Genomic DNA, 26,081 nt, shown 5'->3' on the forward strand with positions numbered 1-26,081 from the left:
CACCCTTGCTTCGGTACGTCTAATAGGGACAAGCTAGACTACAGGTATCACCGTTTGACGCCATTGATTTTTTGACACATGTTTGACCGTTCATTTTATTCATTTTTTTAAAAAATATGTAAAGCTATATATATGCGTAAAAGTATATTGAACAATAAATAAAATGATATAAAAATAATGAATAATTATGTAAATTTTTGAATATAACGAATAATCAAACATGTATAAAAAGTCAACAGCATCAAATATTTAGACAGAAGGAGTACGTGATACTCTTATTTCACAATACAAAGACATCCTAACATTGTCTAGATTTATACATAGATGATAATGAATCTAGACATATGTACAGACTATATATATTAATTAATATTAATTAATAGATGAATCTAAGTAAGACTATAAAGTCTTATAATATAAAACGAATGGATTAATTACATAAGTCTTTTTAATTAAGCATTTCTCAAGAAAAAAACATAGGTGCCCTCTGATTTAATAATAGAGCAATTTTAACGTCCTTGAAAAGCGTGATATATTTTAGTGTAAAATTGCTCTAAATAATAAGCTAGAGAGGGAGTAAAAATCGGTAGGAGAAGTGTCAATGTATTTTAGTGCAGGAGTGAAAAACCCTGACGTGTTTGATGGGCATGCAGGCGGCCATATATACTGTACTGGCAGGCCACAGGGTAGTAGCTCTCGAACGCCCAGCTCCGGCCATGGCGCGCCAGCACTTCCTCGTCGTCGCGTACCCCGCGCAGGGCCACATCAACCCGGCCCGAGCGCTCGCCGCGCGCCTCGCCCGGGTCACCGGCGCGGACGTCACCCTCTCCGCCGCCGTGTCGGCGCACCGGCGCATGTTCCCGTCCCTCGCCGCGCCCGACGAGGAGGCCCGCGACGACGGCGCCGGCGTCTCCTACGTCCCGTACTCCGACGGCTACGACGAAGGCTTCCGGCTGTTCGACGGCGACGGCGAGGCGGCCTGGAGGAACGTCGACTCGTTCGACCGCGTCGGCCGCGAGACGTTCGCCGCCGTGGTGGACCGCCTCGCCGCGCGGGGGCGGCCGGTGACGTGCGTCGTGTACGCGTTCCTGATGTGGTGGGCGGCCGACGTCGCGCGCGAGCGCGGCATCCCGCGGGTGCTGTACTGGATCCAGCCGGCGACCATGCTCGCCGTGTACTACCACTACCTGCACGGGTACGAGAGCCTCGTGACGGAGCACGCCGGCGAGCCGGAGTTCACGGTGTCCATGCCGGGCCTCCCGCCGATGGCCATCCGAGATCTCCCGACCTTCTTCATCGATCTCGATGACGCCTGGCTCGCCGCGGCGTTCAACGGCGTCAAGAAGACGATCCGGCAGGTGGACATTGACCGGAGCAGCGGTGGCGTCGCCGGAGCAAAGCCGATGGTGCTCGTCAACACCGTCGAGGAACTGGAGCTCGACCTTCTCGCCTCCTTCCCTGAGCTGGACATCCTCCCCATCGGCCCGGTCGTCACCTCGCTCGACGGCGGCAAGGTCTCCAAAGCGTCGCACGACTTGTACAAGCACGACGAGAAGGGCTACATGGAGTGGCTCGACGCGAAGCCGGCGGAGTCGGTGGTGTACGTGTCGTTCGGGAGCATGTCGGCGGTGAGCAAGCGGCAGAAGGACGAGATCCGGCGAGGGCTCGCCGCGACCGGGCGGCCGTACCTGTGGGTGGTGCGCGAGGACAACAGAGACGACGGCGACGGCGACGAGCCCGCGCCGCACGACGGCATGGTGGTGGGGTGGTGCGACCAGGTGCGCGTGCTGTCGCACCCGGCCGTCGGCTGCTTCGTGACGCACTGCGGGTGGAACTCGACGCTGGAGGCCGTCGCCTGCGGCACGCCGGTGGTGGCGGCGCCGCAGTGGTCGGACCAGGACACGAACGCGCTCCTCGTCGCCGGCTGGGGCGTCGGCGTGCGCGCCGCCACGGCCGCCGACAGGGTCCTGGAGGCAGACGAGCTCGCGAGGTGCGTGGAGGCGGTCATGTCGGACACGGCGGCCGCCTTTCGCCGGAGCTCGGCCGCGTGGAAGGCGAAGGTGCAGGGCGCCGTCGCGGAGGGCGGCTCGTCGGGTCGCAATTTGAAGTCTTTCCTGGACCGAATCGCAAATGTTGCGCACAACACGTCGACGCAGCGTTCGTCAGGCGTGATGTCTTGAAACAAAAGCGTCAAAAGTCAAAACAGCTCTCCGATATACCTACAAATGCAGAGGAACAAAAAAAAAACACAAGATAATTAATCAGTGAGATGTAATGGATTTTATTTTCAATAATCAAGTGTTCAAATATGCCCTCGAGTTCGTACATGTAGTGTGGCTTGGATATATTTTATTTTATATTATAAGTCTTTTTAGTCTTATCTAAATTTATTTATAAATAGCTATATACAATATATATATATATATATATATATATATATATATATATATATATATATATATATATATATATATATATATATGTGTGTGTGTGTCTAGGGCCGCGTTCGGCTGCCCCCTAAGTTAACTTATCCCTCTTGTTTTCCACGTACACGCTTCCCAAACTGCTAAACGGTATATTTTTTGAAAAAATTTCTATAGAATAGTTGTTTTAAAAATCATATTAATTTATTTTATATTTTTAATATTTAATAATTAATTAATCATGTATTAATCTATTAGTATATTTTTCATGTTGGTAAGTTAACTAACCGGCCGTCAAACAAACACAGCTTAGATTCATTAGGAAAAACTTACATTGTGAACGGAGGGGATATGTTCTTGTAAAAGTTTGTTTTAATTTCGAAAGTATACTCCATCGTAATTTATTTTTATCTAAATACTTTAGCCACGCTAGTTGAACTAGCATGGCTGGCCAAATAACATTGTCGCACTGGCAACGTTGTTTGGATGATGGCGTGCTAATTATTCTGCTATGCTCATCTAGTTGGTATAGACGTGTAGTCAAATAATACTATCGTACTATTTTTATAGCTGTGATCAAAATATTTAGATTTGAGGATTAAACTTACAAAATGAAATGGTTAATAAATAGATTAAAAAAAATCCGTGGTTTCGTGGATAGTTGGCCTATTTAGTTTAGATGATTTTATCATGGTACTTTATTTTTCAGATATATATATATATATATATATATTATACACATAACTTTTATTGAAAATTATTATTCGTTTGCCCGTTAACTCCCATCTCTCATACTGAAACTGCTATTGGATTTATAGGTACGGACCGGGGTGTTAATACTCACGTGTTAATCAATAATTTTTTATGTTTATTGACTGGAGAGAGAGTAGTAGTACAAAATATAACCACCACCACTGCTACGAGAGATGATGATAACAAGATATGTTGATGGACGTCCGCGGGTGATTGTTTAGTTTTTTTAATAAAAGATCAAACGACATATTTATAAAAATAAAAATAATTTATAAATAAACTTTTCTATATGTGTTATTTGTGATCCAAAACCAAGACCGAAAAATAAAGTATAATAAAAGTCTATAAAATCTACTCTAAATTTAGAATAAAAATAATAATTTTTGAATTGTAAGTATAAATATAAGCGAAAAGATCTTACTTACTTGCTAAGTATAAATATAAATATAAACGAAAAGATAAGACAGGGCTGAGTGACATCTGCCTACCTCCATAGTACAGTGACAACTACTCTACTTGTGACGAATGCCTAAGGTTCTTAGCTGAAATTGGCTCTTTTCTTTCTGGTCGCTGTGCGTGATGGGGGCTGCTCTCCTGATGGGATTTAAGGTTTGTCGATAATATTGTGGCCTCTAGGCTCTATAGATAGCCGCTACTTCAATCATATACGCTTGTTGTCATTTAGAGGCTATTTGGATCTAGAGATTTTGTAGTCCCTTGTTACATCAGATGTTTAACATTAATTAGAAGTATTAAATATAGACTAATAACAAAACTAATTACATAAATAAATGCTATTTCATTAGATAAATTTTTTAAGCCTAATTAATCCATGATTAGCAAATGTTTACTGTAGCATCACATTCGCTAATCATGGATTAATTAGGCTCAATAGATTCGTCTCGCAAAATAATCCAAAGTGTGAGGTGGATTTTATTAATATTCTATATTTAATACTTCTAATTAGTGTCCAAACATTCGATGTGACAGTGACTTAAAAAAAGTTGGGATCCAAATTTAAATCGTTGAGAAAGGTTTTTCATTTGAATCATGCAAAAAACAAAAAAGTTTTCTTAGTTTTTAGTATAGTTATTTAAAGAATAGATAGAAATAAGATTGCGTCCAATAGGATTTGAACCTATACCAAAGGTTTAGAAGACCTCTGTCCTATCCATTAGACAATGGACGCTTTTTTCATATTTTCTTCTTTCTTTTTTTTATGCATATATCATAAAGAAGGAATATGGAGCGGGTAGTGGGAATCGAACCCGCAACCCCATGGTTATGAGCCTTGTCAGCTACCAAACAGTTCTACCCTGTTAAACTAAAGAGCGGGGAACTAGTGGATAAAAGGGGGTTGAATACGCCCCTCTACCATATCTATACAAATAGAATAGTCCATTTATACATAATGGTAAAGAGGGCTCTTCTACGATCATCAATTCCAGAAATCCATATAATACAAATACGAAAGGGTATTTTATCCTTACCAACTGGATCTTGTTGCACCCGGTAACAAACATGCATAAACCATTTCTCGAAGTATGTGTCCGGATAGCCCAAAGTCTCGATAGTTAGCTCTAGGTCTTCCGGTCAAAAAACAACGTCAATGAAGGCGTGTCGGTGCACTATTACGTGGCAGGGATTGCAATTTTTCTCGCATTTTCGTTTTTTCACTCAAACTCAAAGGGTAAACTTTGCTTCTTATCTTTTTTTTTTTGAAGATCGACGAATCAAATGATATTTCTGTTCTAATTTCTACCGCTTCTTCTCTCTCTGAATCAAACTTTTTTTTGCCATAATGTGCCGTTTCTACTATCTACCAAGTATACGGTTCTAATCCTAGATGGAAAAATAAATAGAAAAAGAAATCTAAGAAGGCGGATCTTCCCCCTCCATCAAGAGTAATGAACTAGGTGCTGATACAGTACAAAAAAATTAACTAAATTAACCAAACTTGCCTGATGTTGAGGCAATCAAGAAAGCGGCATAAGTGAATATATAACCCACGGAAAAGTGAGCTAATCCCACCAATCTTGCTTGCACAATGGAAAGAGCCACGGGCTTATCTCTCCAGCGAATTAAATTAGCCAAAGGTGTCCGTTCATGAGCCCATGCTAAAGTCTCAATTAATTCCTGCCAATATCCACGCCAGGAAATTAAGAACATAAATCCAGTCGCCCAAACAAGATGTCCAAATAAGAACATCCACGCCCATACCGATAAACTATTCATCCCAAAAGGATTATATCCATTGATAAGTTGCGAAGAATTTAACCATAGGTAATCTCTTAACCATCCCATCAAATAAGTGGAGGATTCATTAAATTGTGAAACGTTGCCCTGCCATAATGTGATGTGTTTCCAATGCCAATAAAAAGTAACCCATCCAATGGTATTTAACATCCAGAAAACTGCCAAATAAAAAGCGTCCCAAGCAGAAATATCACAAGTACCGCCGCGACCTGGGCCGTCGCAAGGAAAACTATATCCAAAATCTTTTTTATCCGGCATTAATTTGGAACCGCGTGCATCTAAAGCACCCTTTACTAAAATCAATGTAGTTGTATGCAAACCTAGAGCAATAGCATGATGAACCAAGAAATCCCCAGGTCCTATTGTTAAGAAAAGCGAATTACTATTCTCGTTAGCAGCATTCAACCATCCGGGTAACCATAGGGTTCGACCCGCATTGAAAGCGGGACCGCTCGTTGAAGATAAGAGTATATCGAACCCATATGTCGTCTTACCATGAGCCGATTGTATCCATTGGGCAAATATAGGTTCGATCAAGATTTGCTTTTCTGGAGTACCAAAAGCAAGCATGACGTCATTATGAACATAAAGGCCCAAGGTATGGAATCCTAGGAAGAGACTAGCCCAACTTAAATGAGATATGATAGCTTCTTTATGGTCTAACATTCTTGCCAATATTCATTTGTTTGGAGGAATGGATCCATGCTATAAATTCGCTAGGATCTTCTCATTGAATTATGTGATTGCATGCATGTCTCCATAAGACGTCTTGCTGCATGTTAGAGACATCAAACTAATCTGGCTCGGTTAACTAGTTTACGATCTTAATAATCATACCATGAAACTATGCATTAAGACTGGATAATTGTCATACCGAGATCACTTGGAGCCTCACCAAAAGTGGTTGGATTCAGCGGCGGAGGATGAAAAAAAGAAAGATACGGTGTATATCTCGTGGTCCAAGTGCAAAATTAAATGCACAATAATATTTCTGTAAATAGCACTATACTGTTTTATAGTAATTAGGCCCGACAAGCTGACGTTTTTGACAGCTCAACAATGTGTCAAGAGAAGCACAGCAATCATGCAGCGAGAAATACCTCCAAAACAAAATAGTCTTAATCCCTTGTGTGGTAAAATATTAACTCGAATCTAATTGAAAATGGCATAGTAATCCTCTCCTTAAATAATAACCTTCACATTGTTTTGATACCATCTGCTGATCAATTGTGAGGACAAAACTAGCACAAGTTTGTTGCAAGTTTTCATAATGAAATGATGGAAATGTTTGGAATAAAGGGGAAGTGCCGGGCGCTACTCTTGCATTTTAGGAGCCATCAAGGTTTCAGGTGCATTGCCAGAACTACTCATTAAGAGCTGCCACACACACAAAAAATTAATGGGGCTAAAACTTACTGCAAAATTAGTCATCAAGAATTTATTATCTTTAACCTGAGTTTTATATATGCTTGCATGTTGCTGGTGCTGAGCATAGTTTAAATTTTGCGTAAATTTCACAAAATTTTGATCGGGCCGTTGTAAAACTACATTTTTAAGGTGGTGTATCACAAACCTATTATTTAGCATCAATTTTGTCCTAAAGCTATTAATTTAACAGTAAAGCTATCACAAATTATATAGTCTAGAGTTTACATCCTTAAGACCATTATTTACCTAGAGTTATAAACGTCACAATTTTGTGATAAAGTTAGTGGTAAATCTACAGTTTTGCAGTACTAAATCCTTTAATCTGTAATTTTCCGATAGGAGTAATGCTAAACTTGTACCTTTTTAAATCATCATAAATATATATCTGCAATAATGGTCCAGAATATTTAAAACGTTGCAAAATTAACACTTAATTAATTTTTATTTTTTAGGAATATTTGTATCCTCTTAGTGACAATGAAAAGATAGCTAGTGAATGAATGTGAAGAAGAAACACTAAATTTGATTCCAAAATCAAACCCTAAAATCTATAATCAGCTTACGCAGGCTTGAAGGAGGCATGAAGATCCAAGGAAGTGCTCAATAGATAAATTAAATGATCACTCCATCAGCGTACATAATACACATATTATGTATGGCAGTTTCTCATTGTCTCTGATAAACATCATCATATACAACTACAATTCGGATCCTCCGTGTTACGGCGAACAGGAGTACAAATGAACAACAGTGTTGCACTGTATATCCACTAACAACAGCTAGCACTCTCGATGGTGATGTGAATGCAAACAGCATTTCTTTGCAGCAATTTGATCCAAGCCACCGACAACAGGAACGAGCTCCTCTATGTCAGAGTGGCTGACACGTGGGCCTATGAACGGTGAGTTCTACTGTCAGCCCACCCACATCCCTCTAACTTAAGTCAGAGAAGCCGCTTCCCTGACAACAATTGGAGTGATCACTTGTTCAATTTATCCATGACAGCCACCTCTACGAATTTTGGCGCCTACAGTGAATGCAAGTGCTTTTGCAACTCATGAGAATTCTTTGGGCGATGGTTTGCGGTATATTTGTAAATGAGAAATAATCTGTGAATAAAACTTTAGAAAAAACTAGCACATTGTCCGTACGTTGTAACGAAATTTAATTTAAAAAAATATCATAACAGGTTGTTAACATTATTTTTTGCATATATCATAGTTTAATTGTTACATATATTGACATATGAGTCACTAATCTCACGGTTCTTTTCTCATAATAAGTAGAGTTAGTGGGAACGGTATATATATGAAATCCACCATTATTTTTCTTTAAAATATAGAGTATAGATAAGAAAAACAAGGAGTTGGTGACCACTAGCAATGTTTATAGCAGTATAGAAACTTCAAGAAAAAACATCCAAAATCCACTCTATATTTAACGTGAAAAATTAAAATTTTGGTTTATAAGCAAAAACATAAGTGAAAAGATGGGGGTTGTTTTTGAACACAGGGAAACAATTGCCACGGTGCACTAAAAAGGACAATTGCCACAGATGATACAACCAGTCATGAATATTTCAGTATCATCTGCATCCGATTAGTTTTCTCTGTTTCTGGATAGTAGCACATATACATGGGATCTTCTTTCAGGTGTTATTTGGTTTGTTGGTGTTCACAATTCCTTGGATGGTTACTGCTAAAATCTTAACTAAAGCCTTATTGTTTCGCTGAAATTAATTAACAATTAAAAGTAATTTGTGGGTATAAACTTTTATATAAGTGTTCTTATGATTTTAAAGCAAAGACTGAAAAATAAATTACGATAAAAAAGCCCAACAGTTCCAAGTTTAAATTTTGAAATTTAAATATTTTTTCTTATAAGCATAATTATTTAAGCGAAAAGATGGGAGAGGCCCAACGTCCAAGACTCAAATGTCACACCCTGTAACGTTGAATGCAGAAATCTCAGTATTGAATTATTCATGACTACTGCCTCCATTCTTAAATATAAGATATTCTAGGGGTAAATCTGGATAAGTGTTTGTCTAAATTCATGTCTAGAATATCTTACATTTAAAGATGGAGGCAGTATATTTTATCTGAATATGCAACCTGCACTGTTAGGTATATACCTCTAAAGGTGTCGTGCTTTGTAGAAAGATGGTTATTTTTTCCTCCTGCTGCTGCTGGCTCCTTTTTCATAAATGCAAGTCTCCACAGAGGCAACTAGACTTGCCTCCAGATTATGACCTCTTACAGCAGATCTCACTTTCCTCAAAATTTGTTGCTTCATGACTGCTCTCTCAGCAGACTGGAGGTTCTTGCACATGTTCAACCCCTGGATGTATCTTGACACTGCTCCACTGAAAGACCCACCTGCTTTCTCGAGGGCAACAAATTTCTCGATGATTTGGGAGGAAATCATTCTTTCGATGCAAGGTTTCGTTCCGACTACCGCAATGTCTACCAGAAGCTGCACTGTGAGTTCCTTTGTCTTCACAGACTTGCGGTCAAGCAAGTTTACCAATTTTTCTATAGTTCCTGCTTGTAGAAATCTCTGTAAGACGAGTGATCCTCCCTTTGCAAAGATAATCTGGTGGAGGGCATCGTATGCTGAATCCTGGAGATCATTGATGTTGCACTGCATCATGTCAATTAGCTCGTGAACAATGTTATCCTCTAAGAACCTATGGACATATGGTTCCCCTCCAGTGCAAGCTAATTTCATCACCAGAAAAGCGGTGTGAGACCTCACTTGGTTACTTTCAACGTCTCTCCGTTGCAGCAGCAGTGCCAACCTATTGGACAGATTGCTTCCCAAAAGGAGATCTTGGACCCTTGGATCATTAGCCCTCTCAGCAAAAGGTAATAAACCTTGAATCGCCTCAATGTTATCTTTGTTGTCTCTTTGCATTATCTTGTGAAGAATCAACTCAAAGGATTGCTGAGGTTTGGGTGATGGAGATACTCTCTGGTCAAATAAAACAAATCTCTCCAAAGTAAGACGAGCGTGCCAAGGCAAATGAGCCAACATTCCAGGTCCCATGCACCCCTGAAGTGGCGCACCAACCTCACAGAATGTTTTTAGCATGATAATTGCATGATGCTGTGAGATCTCAGAATCACTGCCTAGAAGAACAAGAAGCTTCTTGTCAATTCCTGATTCAATCATTGTCTCAACAGCCCTTAACTTTCCCACCTTTATCAAAGATGTTAGGGTTGTAAACACAGTTTCGTGCCACTCCTCCTTCTCAGGAGATAGTAATTCAGCAATTTGGTCCATAGGAATGGTTGCCAAAATTTCATCAGCAGTTGTAGCATCAACATGCTCACATATCTTGGCAAGAACAACTGAAACATTGGCTATAGTAGAAGAATCTTCACAGTCAAGAAGAACATGGATTAATTTATCCACAGAACCTGATGTTTCAAGAGACTGGGCAAGTTTGGCATAATCTCCTTGGAAAAAGATGACTGTAATAGATTTGGTGACAGCAACAATTAGAGATGTTGACCCCACAGAAATTAGCTCTGCTATTTGAGGACGAAGTATTTTGCTGAAGCCAAGCCTACTAGCCTCAAATTCAGATATGGATTTGCATGCCCTAAGGGCTTGAGTGGTGCTTTCCAATAAAATTTCTATCTCCATGAACTCTAGCAAAGAAAAGAATGATCTCACCTTCTGTTCAGCTCGCTCTTTTGTGCTCTCTTTACCAAAAATGAAAAGCCAAGGAGCGACCAATGCAGCATATTCAGGAAATGAACCGAACAAAAGAGTCTGAACAGCATCATCTGTTTTATTCTCAAGGTAAAGCGAAACCATGTCATGCATATGATACATTGGTTCATCTTCCAGTTTAATGATGAGAGAACCTTCTACTAGTTTTGAGACCACGAGGGGGAACAAAGTGTCCTGCACAAGTGCTGACCAGATGGATTCAAGGCAGACCTCTGGAACAGGCTCGTCCCATGAGAGAGCTGCAAGCACCATGAAAAACCTTCTTGAATTTTCTGGCATTGCCTCTAAGCTGAACTCAAAAGAGCCAAAGATGGTCAATGTGGTTTCCACTTCTTTCTCATTCACATATGAAACTGGCCCAGGTGCACAAGTTGCATATGTGGAAAGGTTCGATATTGCTCTCTCCCATTTTTCTACTCTAGTCTCCTTTCTGAGAGCCTTGCACATGACAGCAACTGTAAGGGGATGGTGGCCACAACGGTCCAGCAAGTCATACGCAACAGGCTGTAAAGTATAGGACTGTTAGCCATGCAAACCCATTAAACTTGGGCTTTAGTAATTCTAAGTTACATATTGAGCACATCTTATATGACAGATACACGCATAAGAATCATCTAAAGCAGATTAATATGAATATAAATATTTACCCAACTATATTAGTGTAATTGCCATGTCAAACATGAGGATAGTAAATGAAACCAATGCTGAAATGTAACACATGCACAATCCACATGAAGGTTATACGTTAGCTGCAGGGTGTTGTTATAAGAGTAAGTGACGAAAATGTGCACAATAATTTATTAGGTAAAACTAACATAGGCTAAAGTGAAGGAGTATTAAATAAACCATAAAAGATGCAAATAAAAGAGTATACCGGAAGCTCTTCGACGGTAAGAAGACTATGATAAACCAGAATATCCTTGCCAATTTCTTTTATATCATCTTTGGATATTTCCACCTTTTCAGCTTCTGCAATCTCATAAATTGCCTCATCCCTCGTTGTTACAAGATACCGGCAATCATTATCATATAGCTTTGTGAAGCGATCAACTATATCTTGCTCCCAGACATCATCAAGTAGGATCAGCATGCTCATTCCTACCAATGCAGTCTGAAGCATGAAACAGACATCATCAAGATCTTTGCCCACATCATCATTGACAGTCATGGAACCAATCTGCACAAGAAATTTACATATTTTCCGAACAAGACGTTTGTGGTATTCATCCCTACTACCATTACAAGCTGCTCTACTGCACCACCGCCCAAAACTAATCTCAATTGCACCATCCACAAAATTACCAGGTGGGTCAGAAGCTATTTGTCGAGCAAGACACGACTTCCCGATACCCGATAACCCGACAATCAGGACAACTCGATGACTACCATCCTTCACAAGGAGCTCCCTGACATAGCTGCACTTCTTTGACACTGGATAGCCATGCTCTGATTTCACTCTCACCAAGGACGGTGCACTCTTGGCTGAAGATGCTATGACATCGCCGACACTCTCTGTCAGCTTCTGTAGCTCCAGCCACCAGTTGAGATCTTCCCTGATCAGTTGAACATACTTCACCAGAGGATCCCCTGTCACCGAGCTCCAGACCACCACCCTGGCCAAGCCCTTCCCTTTCCCTTTCTTCAACACCCGCCTCGCCTTGGTGATGTTGGCATGGAGCTGGTCCATGAGCCTGCCTAGGCTCTGGAACTGCCGCTCCAGCTGCGGCGCATGCCTTTTGTGCGCGTGCTTCTGCTTCGACTGCTGCATTAACGACTCAAGGTCGGACACGAAATCCTCAAGTACCTGGAGCCTCCTGGGAGCCTCGGCGAAATCGGAAGCCGCCTGCTCCAGCGCGCCGGCCGCGGCCAGCATCGCAGACACCAGCTGGGTCGCCGAGGCAAGAACATTCACAACGTCCATGGCCTCGCTCCTGGCTGCAGCTCCGCCCAAACCCAAACCAAAGAGCGACTCAACTCAGCCCCGCCTAGCGAAGAATTCAAGACTCAACACTGGCTGCCGCAATCCGACGAACACATGGCGTGCACGCTCCTGACCACCACCAAAACCCCCACCACTCCCGCCATCGACCTCGACATCAACCCAATCAACCAATAATCATCCATCTCGACCCCGTACGAACCCATCTAATTCACCACCCCAGACTCCAGCGGCCCCCCAAATCCCACGATCCCAGCGAGCCGCGCCCACCACGGATCAAGCCTTCTCGGCAGACACATGCTCCAAGAATCACCCAGTGGGAAAGGGGGACTAATTATTCAAGGAGAAGCTTGGAGCTGACAGAAGAGGAGAAGAACCGGCAGCGGGTCCGGCCATGGCGGGTGAGGTGAGGTCGCCTCGGACTGTAATTTTAACATTTTAGTCCTTTTAAAAAACTTATTTTACGAATAGATTATAAAAGAACTTAGGCCTTGTTAGTTCCTAAATTTTTTTCCAAAAACATCACATCGAATTTTTGAACACCTAAATAAAACATTAAATATAGATGAATAAAAAAACTGATTGCACAGTCATGGAAGAAATCTTGAGACAAATCTTTTGAGCCTAATTAGTCCATGATTAGTCGTAAGTGCTACAGTAACCAATATATGCTAATGACAGATTAATTGGGCTCAAAAGATTCGTCTCGCGGTTTCCAGGCTAGCCGTGAAATTTGTTTTTTCATTTGTGTCTAAAAATTCTTTCCGACGTCCGGTCAAATATTTGACGTGACACTTCTCCCAAAAATATTTCTTGATCTAAACACCCCCTTATCGTGTGAATGGATCTTTTTGACCGCGCCAACATCATTGGCGCCGTTCTTCAAGTGATAATGTTATGTTCATATGGCGGGATGACGCAGTTATATACCACAAGACGTCGTAAAAAAATCTATTATCTAATAAGTTTTTTTCCGAAATCTATTTATAAAAAAGAATTTTAAAAGGTCCAAATGTCAAAATTCCAGTCGCCTCGAAGCCTCCGGAGGGGAGGCGGCGCCGCCGCAAAAGTCAAACTCACTCGAGAGTGAGTTCTGTGGGTACGAGATGGCATTCGAAGTTTTGACCTACAGGAATCACTGGGACACGTATTGGTGATTAAATCCACCAATCAAATTTATTAGAGGTTGAATTAAAATCGAGAAAAATTAAATAAATTAGTACGTGGACAGGTACCAATCTTAAAGCAAATTTAATGGATAAAAAAGCTAATCGATAGATTAAAAGTTTTAAATGATCGACAAATAGCAAGCCTGTAATCATTTTGGGCATCTGGCAGCCAAAACAAATGTTTTAGCCATCAGTAAAAATATGTGTTAGAGTAGTCTAAATAATGGCTTGTCATCCAGGAATTTTTGCTTTTATATGTTCTTGACTTCTTGTCTTTAGTCATGTATTTTGGTTTGGCTATAGCTTTAGCTGAAACACGTGTCGGGGTTGTCCATCATTAAAAATAAATGTGATTAACTTATCAGATTAAGATCACGGAGGCTCCATTTGAGATAGCTATAATTGACGGATTGATGTGATATCTTAATTTTTATTTTTATGTTAGCTATTAAAGGGTATAAGTAAAAGAATTAACTAGTATAAATTTAGAAAGGTGTTCTACAAAAGTATTGTAAGAAAACTTTATATAATTTTTTTTACAAGAAACACATCGTTTAGAAGATCAAAGACCATGCCAATAACAATCTAAACATCCAGAACTAGAAAATATTAGAGCCTGGGTACTAGGCATCAACCATAATTTCTATATGTATTAAGGGACTATCCATACAATTTTTATGAGGAAATCTTAAAAAACCTTTCAAATATAACTATAATATAGTTTTGATGAATTAAATCACAACTATACTATACAAATATAACTTCTATACGACTTAATAGACTTAATATGGAAGTATACATATATAACTTCTGCATGACTTAATATGGAAGTGATAACAAAAATGTAGCTGGCCTGTGTTTTAGGGTTAATCTGTTTCAAGGCTACCGCATGAGTTTGATCCCAAGCCTCTGCGCTTGTGCAATTTATTTCTTTATTTTCCTTTTACCTAACAATAATAATTGTAAAGCACATCCGACGAGTTATTTTTCACAGCACAAATAAATCTTAAAGCACATCAGATATTTTTTCCATCCTATTTTTCCTGTCTACTATGGGTGAAAGATAAATGCTCCTATCGTTTCACAGTTGCAACTATTTATAAGTTAAAATTTGAATTTTCAAACTTAATTTTTGAACTTTATTTTATGGTTTTTTCATCATGATTTATTTTGCATGTTTCTCTTTTGAGTTGCTATAGATATGTATATAAAAATTTTACCTGTAAATTATTTTCCATTCGTAAAATTGTGTTTTCGTTTTCTTTTTTCTAGAGAGCGAAACGATGGGAGCAAGAAGTTCTTCCAACCCTGTTTAGAATGGGCATTGGCGTAGGTAGGCGTGAAAGCCCGGCGTAATTGGCAGCCCAAATAGCTCGCCGCGAAGCCATCCAAACTCTAAACCAACGGGCAATGTATAAGAGCAGAGTATGGGGTATAAGAATTGGTATATTAGATTCGTAATGGTAGGTGGTTGTAAAATATTAATAAAACAAATATGGATGATGTATTATAGACAATCTTTTAGGAGTGTAAGGTGATATGGATAGAAGATTTTTTTTTTAATGGTCATTCGAATAGCTGTTTGGTCTTAGCCATTAATCCTGTCGTCTCCCACGACGCAACTCCCATACAATGAACATCATCACCTTGAGAACTCGTGCATGCAAAAGACGAAAATCTTCTACTCCAACGTAGAGCATGAGCACAGTGTCCGACTGGCTCCAAAGGCATGGCAGCCGCCTTTGACACGATAAAAGCTGCCCTGCGTACTTTAATAAATAACATTAATATTTTAGCACAAGTTTAATCACTGTCTTAGGAAAGAATTATAAAATTATTATTTATTTTCTTATGATAATATTTATTATTAAATATATTATAATTATTATTTTTGTTATTTTTATATTTACATAAAATATTTTCAAATAAAAATGATACAATGTGTATGAAAAACAAATATGTCATGTATTAAAATATGAATCGAGTATTGTTATTTTTTGGCATATTAAAAGAAAATACAAAACGCCATATTTACAAAAGAAAAATAATTTACGAATAAAACTTTTATATGCGTATCCATAACGGTTTAAAAGCCAAAGCTAGAAATAAACTATAATGACAAAACCTTAAAATCATCTCTAAATTTAAAATAAAAAACTTAAATTTTAACTCGTAAACATGAGCAAAAGATAAGAGAGGGGTTAGGTACTAAAGTAAGGCTGTGTGCGGTAGCTCTATTAGTTATCTTATCTCTCTCGTTTTCCACGTGCACGTTTCCTGAACGGTTAAACGGTGTATTTTTTGTAAAAATTTTCTATAGGAAAGTTGTTCAAAAAAATCATATTAATCTATTTTATATTTTTAATAATTAATTAATCATATACTAATCTACTACTATATTTTTCGTACCAGAAATAAGTACCTTCTCATCCAATATCAAACACGGCCTAAGAGTCTTAGAAGCAAAATTAACGAAGCTAGCAGAACAAAGAGAGAGACAGAAGGACAAAAAGGCAGTGAGAGGCAAAGCTGCATGGCTTGTGCTGTGGCCACGTATAAAATAAAGGGACTGTTTGGAGGAGTTTTAGATAAGCAGTTGTTTGATAGTCAGTTTCTAAGAATCTGAAAAAGCTATTAAATCCAGTTTCTTCAGCTTCTGGATTTTTAGTTCATTTTTTAGAATCTATAACTACATATTCTTAAAAGCTATGAACAGTTTGAGACAGTTTCTGACAGAAGCAGCTTTTGAGAAAGGCTACCTAGGAGAAGCTCCCAAACATGCCCACGGAAACTGGAATCTCGCTCTCGCCGGCCGGTGAGCAAGCTGCTTTGCCGACGCACAGCTCACTTTAGACTGGGACCGAGATCTATCATATGTATCTCTGTCATCTCACGCTGCATTGCATGCATAGGTGCTGATTGTTTGGCGAAAAAATCAAACGATATATTTACAAATAATAAATAATCTATAAAAAATTATATATAATGCTCTTTGTGATCTAAAAGATAAAACTGTATACTACGGTAAAAGAACTCTAAAATTTACTCAAAATTGAACTTTGAAATTTTAAATTTTGAATTACTAGCAAGAGAGAAGCGAAAAAGATCACTCTGATAGACGATACTGCATATGCATGGCACTGGAGGGGTGTGCTGGTGCCTGCAGACTGCAGGGTGGCTGCTTTGATATGTAGGGAGTGTTTTTTACATGTATAAAGAGGTAAAGACAAGAAGCCACAAAAAGAGTTCCATCAAGGAGCATCCAATGCACTCCTACACATAGCATTGGGCTGCGGGTTTCCACGGTAACGGCTCTGGTGCGTTCCGCACGTGCTGACGGCACGCGCTTGTCTGTAAATCAAGTGAATGTCATCTACCCATCTATGTATTGTATATTTGAGTGTGATAAGTTAAATTTTATGAAGATAAAAATAAAAATTAGTGTATACAGTTATCTGGATCATGAAACTGGATTGAAACTTCTACCGAGAGTAATTTGTTTCACCTCCATATATTTAATTAATTTCTATTCGTCAATTGGATGCAACATTAGCGTACAAAATCGTAAAGTAAAATTTTGCATTGAGAACACTTGTTTCACTAATCCATTCAAATATATTTTAATGATGTAGCACTGTTGAAACCACATAATGAAATTTGTAGAAACTAAGTATTGATCAATCAAACGGTTTTCAGCTCACCGTAGACTCTGCTCCTAAAGTCAAATTACGGAGTTTGAATCCTACCATACAATATTGATCCATCTCACGTGCACCCCTACTAAAATTTTATCTCTCGTCAAATGTTAGGTATTTTATCTCATTTGAGTGTTGATCTCACGTGTGCACGCTTACTAAGTTTTGTCTGTGCTTCGGCTGTACTCGGGAACCGTCCGGGGTGTTCAAAATTTTGATTGGTTTTCTAGAGTAAAATGTATTTGTCTGGTTCATCCTAATAACACAGTATCTCTCTAAATTCATCTATTTTTGAATTACTAATTCCAGTTCAACTCTTTTATGCAATTCTGCTTGCTAGAAATGGGTAATAAAGCTAGATATGGAAAGAACTTTCATAACAATGAAAAGTAAAAGGTGAGTCTCGAAGCCAACCCGGATGGCCCAGTAAGACTCCAAATTCTTTCTTGACATGGATAACAAAGCACATAACGAATAGCATATCAAACAGATATTGGATAATAAAGCACATAACGAATAGCATATCAAACAAATATTGGATAATAAAGCACATAACGAATGGCAACTAATTAGAAGCAACAGTACTAGTTAACGATAATAATACTTCTCAAGCGCAAGCGTTTTTGGGTTACACGACTCGAAGAGCAAACATGCCGAAAGGTAACAGGAAACAATTAAAACGGGTAAAACATAGATAATCAGGGGTCGACGGGTCCTCCCAAATGGGAATCAGAACCAAATCTAAAACAGGAAGAAACAAAACTAGTAAAAGCATTGGAGATTTCTTTTGCATTCTACTTTCTTCTTCTTCTTATGTAGGTAGAGATCAGAACTCTTAATGCTGCTTCTGCTCGTCGTCGTCGCTGCTGCTGATGCATGCAAACCTCGCCGCCGGGTCGATTGGGGCTCGGCAACTTACACCTCAGTGCCTGGGAATGCATGAAACAAGGCAAAATCAATCGATCATGACATGAGGCAGGAGGCAGGGGGAGATTTGATAATTTACAAGTAATTTTCGTATGTCATAGCGCTACCGGAGTCCCGCGGTGCGTTGCACCTGAAGCACTCCATCCTGCTTGCGAAGTTGTGCTCATTGCATCCAGACCTGCCGTTAAACAGAGAAGACACAAGAGTGTTAACATTTCTGAAACCAGAGGTTGTATAAACGTATTGCACTGCAAATTATATGACCATCAGTTTATTCATGAGCCAGTTATGCTAAAGTTGGATGAGATGCGAAAAATGATAGACTGTTTAAAGCAAACAAACATGTCATCAGTGACACAGGGCTGCATCCAAGTTTTGAACAAGCCAAACAAAAACTTCGGGGATATAACTAGATTTCTCATGCATGAAAAATAGTTAGTTGATCACTTGATTGTACTACAAGTTTTGGAGATATAACTAGCTTTTCCATGCATGGAGACAGACAGCATAATTAGTTGATTCTCATGTCTCTTCTGAACAAACTAAACCCTCAAAATGTGAGAAATGGTACGGAGAAATAATATAACCATGGCAAAAGGTCATAAATACAACTAAATTATCCATGTCATGTACTATCACATACCAAAATAAGGGCTGGGCAAAAATTAAATGATGGCCATGAATTGATGAATAGTTGATAATCTAAAGCAAACGGGCATCATAACCAAAAGAAAAGGATAGCACAAGTGACAAGTGAGTAGTGACAACACGCACCTGGTGCAAATCCAGTCGCCAGACTTCCAGCCAGGGCGGCTGGCGCGGGCGGCGGCGCCGGTGCCGGCGCCGGCGCCGAAGCCGTAGCCCCGTGAGCGCGACATGTCCCCATCAAAGGCACCAGCGCCACTGTTGACGGCAGCGTCGTCCTTGAAGGCAGCGCACTTGAAGCAGCTGGAGCGGCTGGCAAAGTTGTGCGCGCCGCAGTTGCAGTACCAGTCACCTGGGCGGACATCAGAGCCAGTGCCAAAGCCTCCACCGAAGGAGGAGCCACCACGGCCGCCAAAGTTGGCGTAGTCGCCACCCCCGCCACTGCCACGATCAGCGGCGCCACGCGGCTCGCCGCAGCGCTGGCATAGGTCCCGGCGGCTGAAGTTGAGGTGCTGGCACGCCCTGCAGTCCCAGTCTCCTGGCTTCCTGTTCATCTTGTCTCACCCTGCACATCAACAATGTACTGCTTGTAAAGATGCATGCATCAAAGATGGGGTTAAAAAAAGAATATAATGATCAAACTGAAACCAGCCAGCAGCACACTTGAACCATGATTCCCTTTTGCATTCGAGAACCAGGAACCCACAACCAACAACATAATGCATGCGAATGAACCAACACTAACAGGAAGTTCAGTTACCTAAACAAGGATCAGCTGTTGTGTTGGTGAGCTCTAAGGTGGAAAATCTTGTGAAGTGAAAGGGTGATGCAGCGAGGTGCTAATGTGCAGGGGTATTTATAGTGCGGTGGCAGGGGTTGCTGAAACCGAGGGGCGGCATATCTTTGTGCCTTTGATTCTCTGGTGCACTTTGGCCCGCGAAGAACAAGAGAATCACGTAAAACTAGAAAGAAGAGGGGAGTTAAAGAAAAGAAGAGAAAGCCATTAAAGGGCAAAAGAAATATAGGGAGTTTGAATGCTTCCTTTACCCTGCATCTCTGCCTGCCTTGGCAACATCTTTTGAGACATGGGGTAGAGGGATGGCACTAGTGCGCAATATTCTTGTGCTTAGGAATTTAAGATGCAATTAGTTATGTAACAGTGGTTATTACACTAGAATATTTATTTATCAAAACCACCAAAGCTAAAATGGAATTTCAGAGGAAGATCGGTAAATCATTTCAGAGAAAGAAAGCTGATTGTTAGTATAGGTATTATCCACTATTTCTGTTTTTAGGGAGCATTATGGATCGACAATAAGAGGGGATTTAGATCAGACTGTAAATTGAAAAATAAATGCACACTCAATTAGATATATCTCCTTTCGTTCTTTTAAGTACAAGTTGAGTCAAAAGCTATTGGTCTCATGAGAGAACAGCTCCACAAACTGGTGCATCTGACATTTCCCAAATTTCCACATGAAAAGGATTGTACATCTTCAGGTCGAGTAAAAGATATCAGTTCACAGTGTTGGACCATACTCAGCTAGTGATAACCAATAATATTGAAACTGACATCTCATGGTTTCAAGAGGAAAAGAAAAGGCTGAAAGTTAGGTTCTGAGTTATTATTGTGCTTAGGCGAAAACATCAGTTGAAGCAAAAACTGGTTTCAGGTCTAAAAATGGAAAAGATTCTAATTTGAGTATTTAACTGGCCTTTCTGACTAGATAAAAGAGATACAAACAGTTTCAGATTAAATATCAGAGAACAAAAGGGTGCCCACTGAGGGTTTTGATTTGATTGTATGCAGCTCAAATGTTCTAATCAAGGAGGATAACTGAGACGCAAGTCTGGACCACACGATATTTAATCTGTGTTCACCCGAGACTGACATATCAGGAACTTTATGGACAGCGAATGTATAGTTTCACATCAAGAATAGGTACATATTTGGTTAGACATGAGTTGAGGCCTGCTGTGTTAACTGCTGTGCGACAGAATTCCTGACATTCCAATTTTCCAAGGGCCAACACATCACCTTCTTCTTTAGCAGATTCCAAATGGCAAACCATACCTGCTCTAAAAGAGTGCAAAATCTAACTAATTGTGCCTAATAATGCAACGGATCAAACCAATTGTGCAATTGTGCCACTGGTGCTCCAAAGCTATCAAGACACGTGCAACAGAACCAGGATACTACATTGACACAACTATTATAGCGAACTTAGGGAAAGAAGAGAAGAAGAGTGTAAAAGTAGCACTTATTATTTGATCATACGGGAAAATGGGTATACACCAAAATGAGTAAATCTATGAGGTCACAAAAGAGAATATATATGCCTATGAGGTGTCAAGAATGGTTGTTATCATTCTGAACTTATGCTATATCTATTGCCATATAACTATCCATTCTTGCAACTATAAAAAGCTATTCTCATCCCTTATATTCGACGCTAACTTTGCCTTCTAGCACTAGCAATAATTGAGGAAATTCCATGGCATCCATTCCAACCATCGGTCACATCGGCTCAAGCCTAAAACCTATATCTGGTGAATTCTCCACCAAAAGAGCAAATCAACCATCCGTTAGTGTAACATAGAACAGTTTATCTAAACACTAAACTAGGGAAAATCCCTTCAATAGGTAAGGAAACTGAGACATGACGCATTGACGCTAATGTAAACATAAAAATTGACTAGAGCATTTTCTATCACTATTCACTAAGATATCAAATAAATATTATAACAGTGTACAAATAGACTGGCTAAAATTTTGGATAAGAAGGAACAATCATGAATATGGTGAATCCATGATCATATAGCCCCATGTGAATATTCGAGATGCAAGGAGAAAAAGGGGCATAAAGCTTTTGTCAACATACCTATAGGTAGGGGTGGTAATGGGCAAGTTTTGCCAAAAAAAAAATTAAAGATTGGATCCAAAATAGGGTGGACTGAAATTTTATAGATTTTTTATCTAAAAAACTTAAAGCGTTAAGTAGGGTTGGGAAAGAACCCAAGGGTCTTGGCCCATTACCACCCCCTACCCTACAAGTGAACATCTACATGGAAATGGCATGATGTGCAAGTTGCAAAGCAAAACTGACACTAGTTTAAAATCCTGAAAGTTCATCTCAACTAAGTTAAATTCACCAAATAGAACTTTACTTTTTTCAGAGATAAGATCTCTTAGTGAATAATATTTATTCTGAGACTGGGAGTAATTAATGTACTTATTATGATGACAAGAGTAACACATAAGAGGTTGATAACTATCAATTGTTGTACTTTTGCTCGGTCAATTGCCTCAGTTTATTTGCTTCGAAGGACATCCTCGTAACCTTTCAGAAATTCAAGCACCTCTTTGGGTCCCCGTATTCCCTCTCTTATCAACAATAAGGTGCTACTGAAACACAACTTTATGTTCACTAAAAATAGTACCCCTCTGGCCATCCATAATAGAGATGTGCAATTTTGTCTAACGTAAACCCAAAGCAAAATGACAGGGAGTTGTACTGCAAGGCAATATCAATATATGTGGATGAATGTGATGATGGATAAGTGAAAGAAGGAACCACTTGAAATCAAGACAGGCATAATGGATTGCTGAGCTGTAAGTGTTGATCAATTGGCTTTATCTTTGTTTAAGAGAGCAAACATTGAGAAAGAATTTCCGAAAACAGAGAAAGATCCCATCATCTTAAATTAACCTTCATTTCACAACCCAAGATGAACATGATGGCAGAAAGCAAATAGAGATGGCCTGATGTATAACTGGTAATAATGCATGAATTTCAATAAAGATAGAGAGAAATCAAGAGGCAGTAGTCTTCAAGGGTGCATTGACCATCCTCTTTACAATTCTTTTTCACCTCCTTTTATTTCCGGTTGTGTTTTGCATCTCTTCTGTTGTTTCCCTTACCCCTTTACTTGTGCTCATCCTTGAGGTTGAGGCTTTACATCAGTGGATTTACTTTTGCTTTTTATCTATCTATTTTTTCTATTGTATCACTGTACTATACTTGGTAGCACTAGCAGTGGTGGTAGACTGGTAGTAGATGCCAGGAGGATATAGGTTTCAAAACCATAGGATGATATGCCTTCTCTTCCATTCCATTCTCTTGGGTGAAGTGAAAGCAGAAGCAAATACAAATCATGGAGTCCTTGGGAAAAAAACCGAGGGGCCAAAAGCTAGCTTGGATTCTCTCCTAGGGAAGTGCTTCCATGCATGACCATGACCAAGCTCCAAAGGAAGCGATCACTTGATAACCTAACATGCTTTGATTCTCTGCTTTTGCACAACCAAGAAGAACAGCTCAGGCCTTTTAGCTTTTGTATTAATATAAGCGTACTAAAACCAGTATGAGGATTACTGATAGAACACCCAAAATCTTCAGCAATAGTCCCACAGTCCTAAGTATTTGTTTGATTGGTGTGGCCAAAACATGACTAAGACTCAAAGTACCTGAGTTCTAAATGGCCAATTACTAGGTAAAAAAATAACAAACTACAAAGTGTAAAGTAAAAACCATATTACCGTTTGACTATATGTAGTAGAATATAACCCAACCAAAAATCCATGCCATGCGGCACCAACCCAGACCTCATTGGAGCTCACATAATAATCAAAACAGTCATAAAAAATCATACGCTGTCCCAATGCATCAAAATTTTAACACCAAGTCCTCACTTTTGTAAACATTGATTTAAGACTTTAAGTATGCTCTTATTCCTAGAATTTGAATGATTAGTTGCACTTGCAATCTTGCATGGAGTATCTTGGTCTGTAGATTCCAAAGACAGACTGCAGAGCACACCTGTTTTCTAGTTGTTCATGCAACTCTAGTTCCTCGCTGACAAGAATTGCACGGGCATAGATATGGTTTAACCAAGAGCAGGTACAATAGTAAACTATAAGCTAGCTATAAACATATTTTAATAAGATAAGAGAGGAGAAAGAAAGTAGTGGACTACAGATTTATAGCCAGCTGCAGCACGGACTATAAGATATAATATGTGTATGCCAGATGAGACATGGTAGTATATATTTTGTAGCTAGCTATTGTATGAGTTGACTGTTAGATTGACTATAGATGAATCGGAGCTATTAGTTGGCTATACTATTGAACTTGCTCTAAGTGTCCTGCACCATTACCCACATGGCAATGGGAAGGCACACGTATGGGCTAGGATGAAGGCATCTACCCAAGACAGAGCAACACTACAGCACACGGACCTAAATTATATATTGTTATAAGTTGGATGCACGCACCATGGGTACAATAGATTCCCATGGCATGTGTGCTGTATTGATTCAACACACTTGCATGCACTATTGTGGTTTCTTGATGACGTAATCTGGCCTTGACAAGGTGAAAGTTAGCCACCCAGTATGGCTGACCAGCTTTCTTGTATACGTTCGATGTGGTGCACTGCATTGCATCATGGAGATGAACAAAAAGATATAATTCTCTTTGGGTTAGTCCCTCAGGGCATCAAAGCCCCAGCCAGCAGCAGATGGGCCGTATCATGAACAGTGCACAACATGATAGCACATCATGCAGGAACTGAGCGTTGCGCGTTGGCAGCACCGTTCCCCACGCATATACGGACGCTCCGAAGAAATACTACTATATGATTATTGATTTATAAAATCATTGCTGCCAAGCTCATCTTTCATATCCTATTTGATTTTATAGCACATACATCAATGACCAAACATGGTTTCATATATTAATATGACTCAACATCTTGGTAAAGATTAAAATGGATGACGGTCAAAGATCATCAAATAAGACAAACTATAAAAGCCTAAAAAAATTCAGAGCACACAACAAACCCACAGCCAACATAGGCACATAGCTCATCCTTTTCTCTTGCAACGAGAGAAGATACGTACGAGTAAAAAACCACAAACCACTAAGCTAGAACCATGCATGCCCCACAGCCCCACGCCTCCAATTCCAAGAGCACAAAAAGAAAAAAAATAAAAGAAGAAGAAGCAGCAGCAGCTCTGCCCCACCCCAACTGCGGCTCCTACAGGCATCGAATCGGATGAACAGCTGTCGAACGATCAACGGCGGCACGAATCTCGACGGCGCCGGGGACTTCCCGACCGAACCCCTCTCTTCCCCACCCCCAAACCCTACTGCGCGCGAACGTTGCTATAGCCAAATTCGACGACACGGGGAGTGCGAGGGAAACGCCACGATCGCAGCCAAAATGCACAAACCAGCCCTCGATCCGTCCCCCCGTCAATCGGACCCCTCCCGCATCGATCGCCCACCCCCAGTCCATCATCCATCAGTCTCCACGAACAAACATGAATCGACACCAACCATAGACAGTAGTAGCACAGAGCACATCACCACCGAACCGAACCGAGCCGAACGACACAAACCGAGCGGGGAGAGGGGAGGAGGAGGAGGAGGAGGAGGAGGACGCGCGCGCGCACCTGAGACTCCTCGCACTTGCGAGCTTGCGGCGGCGGCGGCGAGGAGCAGAAGCGATCTCGATCAGGCGAAGGCGGAGGAGGAAGACGAGATAAAAAATAAAAAAAATCACGCGGAACGGGTGAGATTTAAGGCGGAGAGCATCAAAAAACCTGCCTCTTTTAACCCACGCGTCGGTTTTTTTTGGGGGTTTTTTTTTTGGGAGATTTGCTTCTAACGTGTTCTTCTGATCGTCTCGGCGACGGGCGGGGGGAGATTTCACGCGGCGGCACCGACGTCGAGGCGCGCGCGGGTCAAAGAGGGGGCAGCGCCGTGGGGCCACCTGTCGGCGGCTGCGAGGGGGCTGCCGCGGGGCGTGGCTGGCAGCTGGGGCCCGCCCAGGTGTGGTCCCGTCGGGGATGGCTCAGCTCGTACACGTGTTTGGGGCGCGCGGCGGGGCTGGCGTGTCAATGTGATTGACGTGGGCCTCACGTCTCTCTCGGGCTGATTATACGCCAAGGGAAATATCAGATCTGGTAGTCGAATCGTGACATCTCTGGTCATTTTTGCAAATATGTTTGGATAATACTGGTGAAAATTTGCATAATTTTTTATCACATATTTAGTCATATTTTAAGAGTTAATTGGATTAAAAAAATTTATTTCCTTCGTTT

At 40.5% G+C, this 26,081-nt stretch overlaps 4 protein-coding genes and 1 non-coding gene across 11 annotated transcripts; 1 reads left to right on the forward strand and 4 right to left on the reverse strand.

The window, feature by feature from the left end:
- Positions 1-647: 647 nt before the first annotated feature.
- On the forward strand, positions 648-2,338 carry LOC102700408 (cyanidin 3-O-rutinoside 5-O-glucosyltransferase-like). Its single transcript, XM_040520362.1, has one exon. The coding sequence runs from the start codon at positions 648-650 to the stop codon at positions 2,178-2,180; it is 1,533 nt and encodes a 510-aa protein (XP_040376296.1). The 3' UTR covers positions 2,181-2,338.
- Positions 2,339-4,293: 1,955 nt separating this feature from the next.
- Positions 4,294-4,365, reverse strand: TRNAR-UCU. The gene has a single exon. It is a non-coding gene; the product is annotated as a tRNA-Arg (tRNA).
- Positions 4,366-4,963: 598 nt separating this feature from the next.
- Positions 4,964-6,103, reverse strand: LOC121053434 (photosystem I P700 chlorophyll a apoprotein A2). Its single transcript, XM_040520299.1, has one exon. It carries the CDS (start codon positions 6,096-6,098, stop codon positions 5,124-5,126), a length of 975 nt encoding a protein of 324 aa, XP_040376233.1. The 5' UTR covers positions 6,099-6,103; the 3' UTR covers positions 4,964-5,123.
- A 1,326-nt stretch (positions 6,104-7,429) lies between these two features.
- Positions 7,430-12,957, reverse strand: LOC102711041. 3 transcript variants are annotated; one of them, XM_015833818.2, is made up of 3 exons: positions 11,476-12,957; positions 8,995-11,105; positions 7,430-7,820 (listed from the first exon to the last, which is right to left on the reverse strand). In XM_015833818.2, exons 1-2 carry the CDS (start codon positions 12,520-12,522, stop codon positions 9,027-9,029), a joined length of 3,126 nt encoding a protein of 1,041 aa, XP_015689304.1. In that variant the 5' UTR covers positions 12,523-12,957; the 3' UTR covers positions 7,430-7,820; positions 8,995-9,026. The 3 variants fall into 3 exon arrangements, with proteins under 3 accessions (XP_015689304.1, XP_006647049.1, XP_006647050.1); XM_006646986.3 differs by having other exon boundaries at positions 7,430-7,887; XM_006646987.3 differs by lacking the exon at positions 7,430-7,820 and adding an exon at positions 8,700-8,804.
- Positions 12,958-17,975: 5,018 nt separating this feature from the next.
- LOC102711498 (TATA-binding protein-associated factor 2N) lies at positions 17,976-25,816 on the reverse strand. Of its 5 annotated transcripts, XM_040520521.1 has the most exons (5): positions 25,431-25,816; positions 24,249-24,408; positions 19,106-19,541; positions 18,411-18,509; positions 17,976-18,333 (listed from the first exon to the last, which is right to left on the reverse strand). In XM_040520521.1, exons 3-5 carry the CDS (start codon positions 19,528-19,530, stop codon positions 18,327-18,329), a joined length of 531 nt encoding a protein of 176 aa, XP_040376455.1. In that variant the 5' UTR covers positions 19,531-19,541; positions 24,249-24,408; positions 25,431-25,816; the 3' UTR covers positions 17,976-18,326. The 5 variants fall into 5 exon arrangements, with proteins under 5 accessions (XP_040376455.1, XP_040376453.1, XP_040376456.1 ...); XM_040520519.1 differs by lacking the exon at positions 24,249-24,408 and having other exon boundaries at positions 25,431-25,813; XM_040520522.1 differs by lacking the exon at positions 24,249-24,408 and having other exon boundaries at positions 18,439-18,509; positions 25,431-25,810.
- Positions 25,817-26,081: the final 265 nt, after the last annotated feature.

Source organism: Oryza brachyantha, chromosome 2, assembly GCF_000231095.2.
Source record: "Oryza brachyantha chromosome 2, ObraRS2, whole genome shotgun sequence".
In the NCBI taxonomy this organism is placed as follows: Eukaryota; Viridiplantae; Streptophyta; class Magnoliopsida; order Poales; family Poaceae; genus Oryza; species Oryza brachyantha.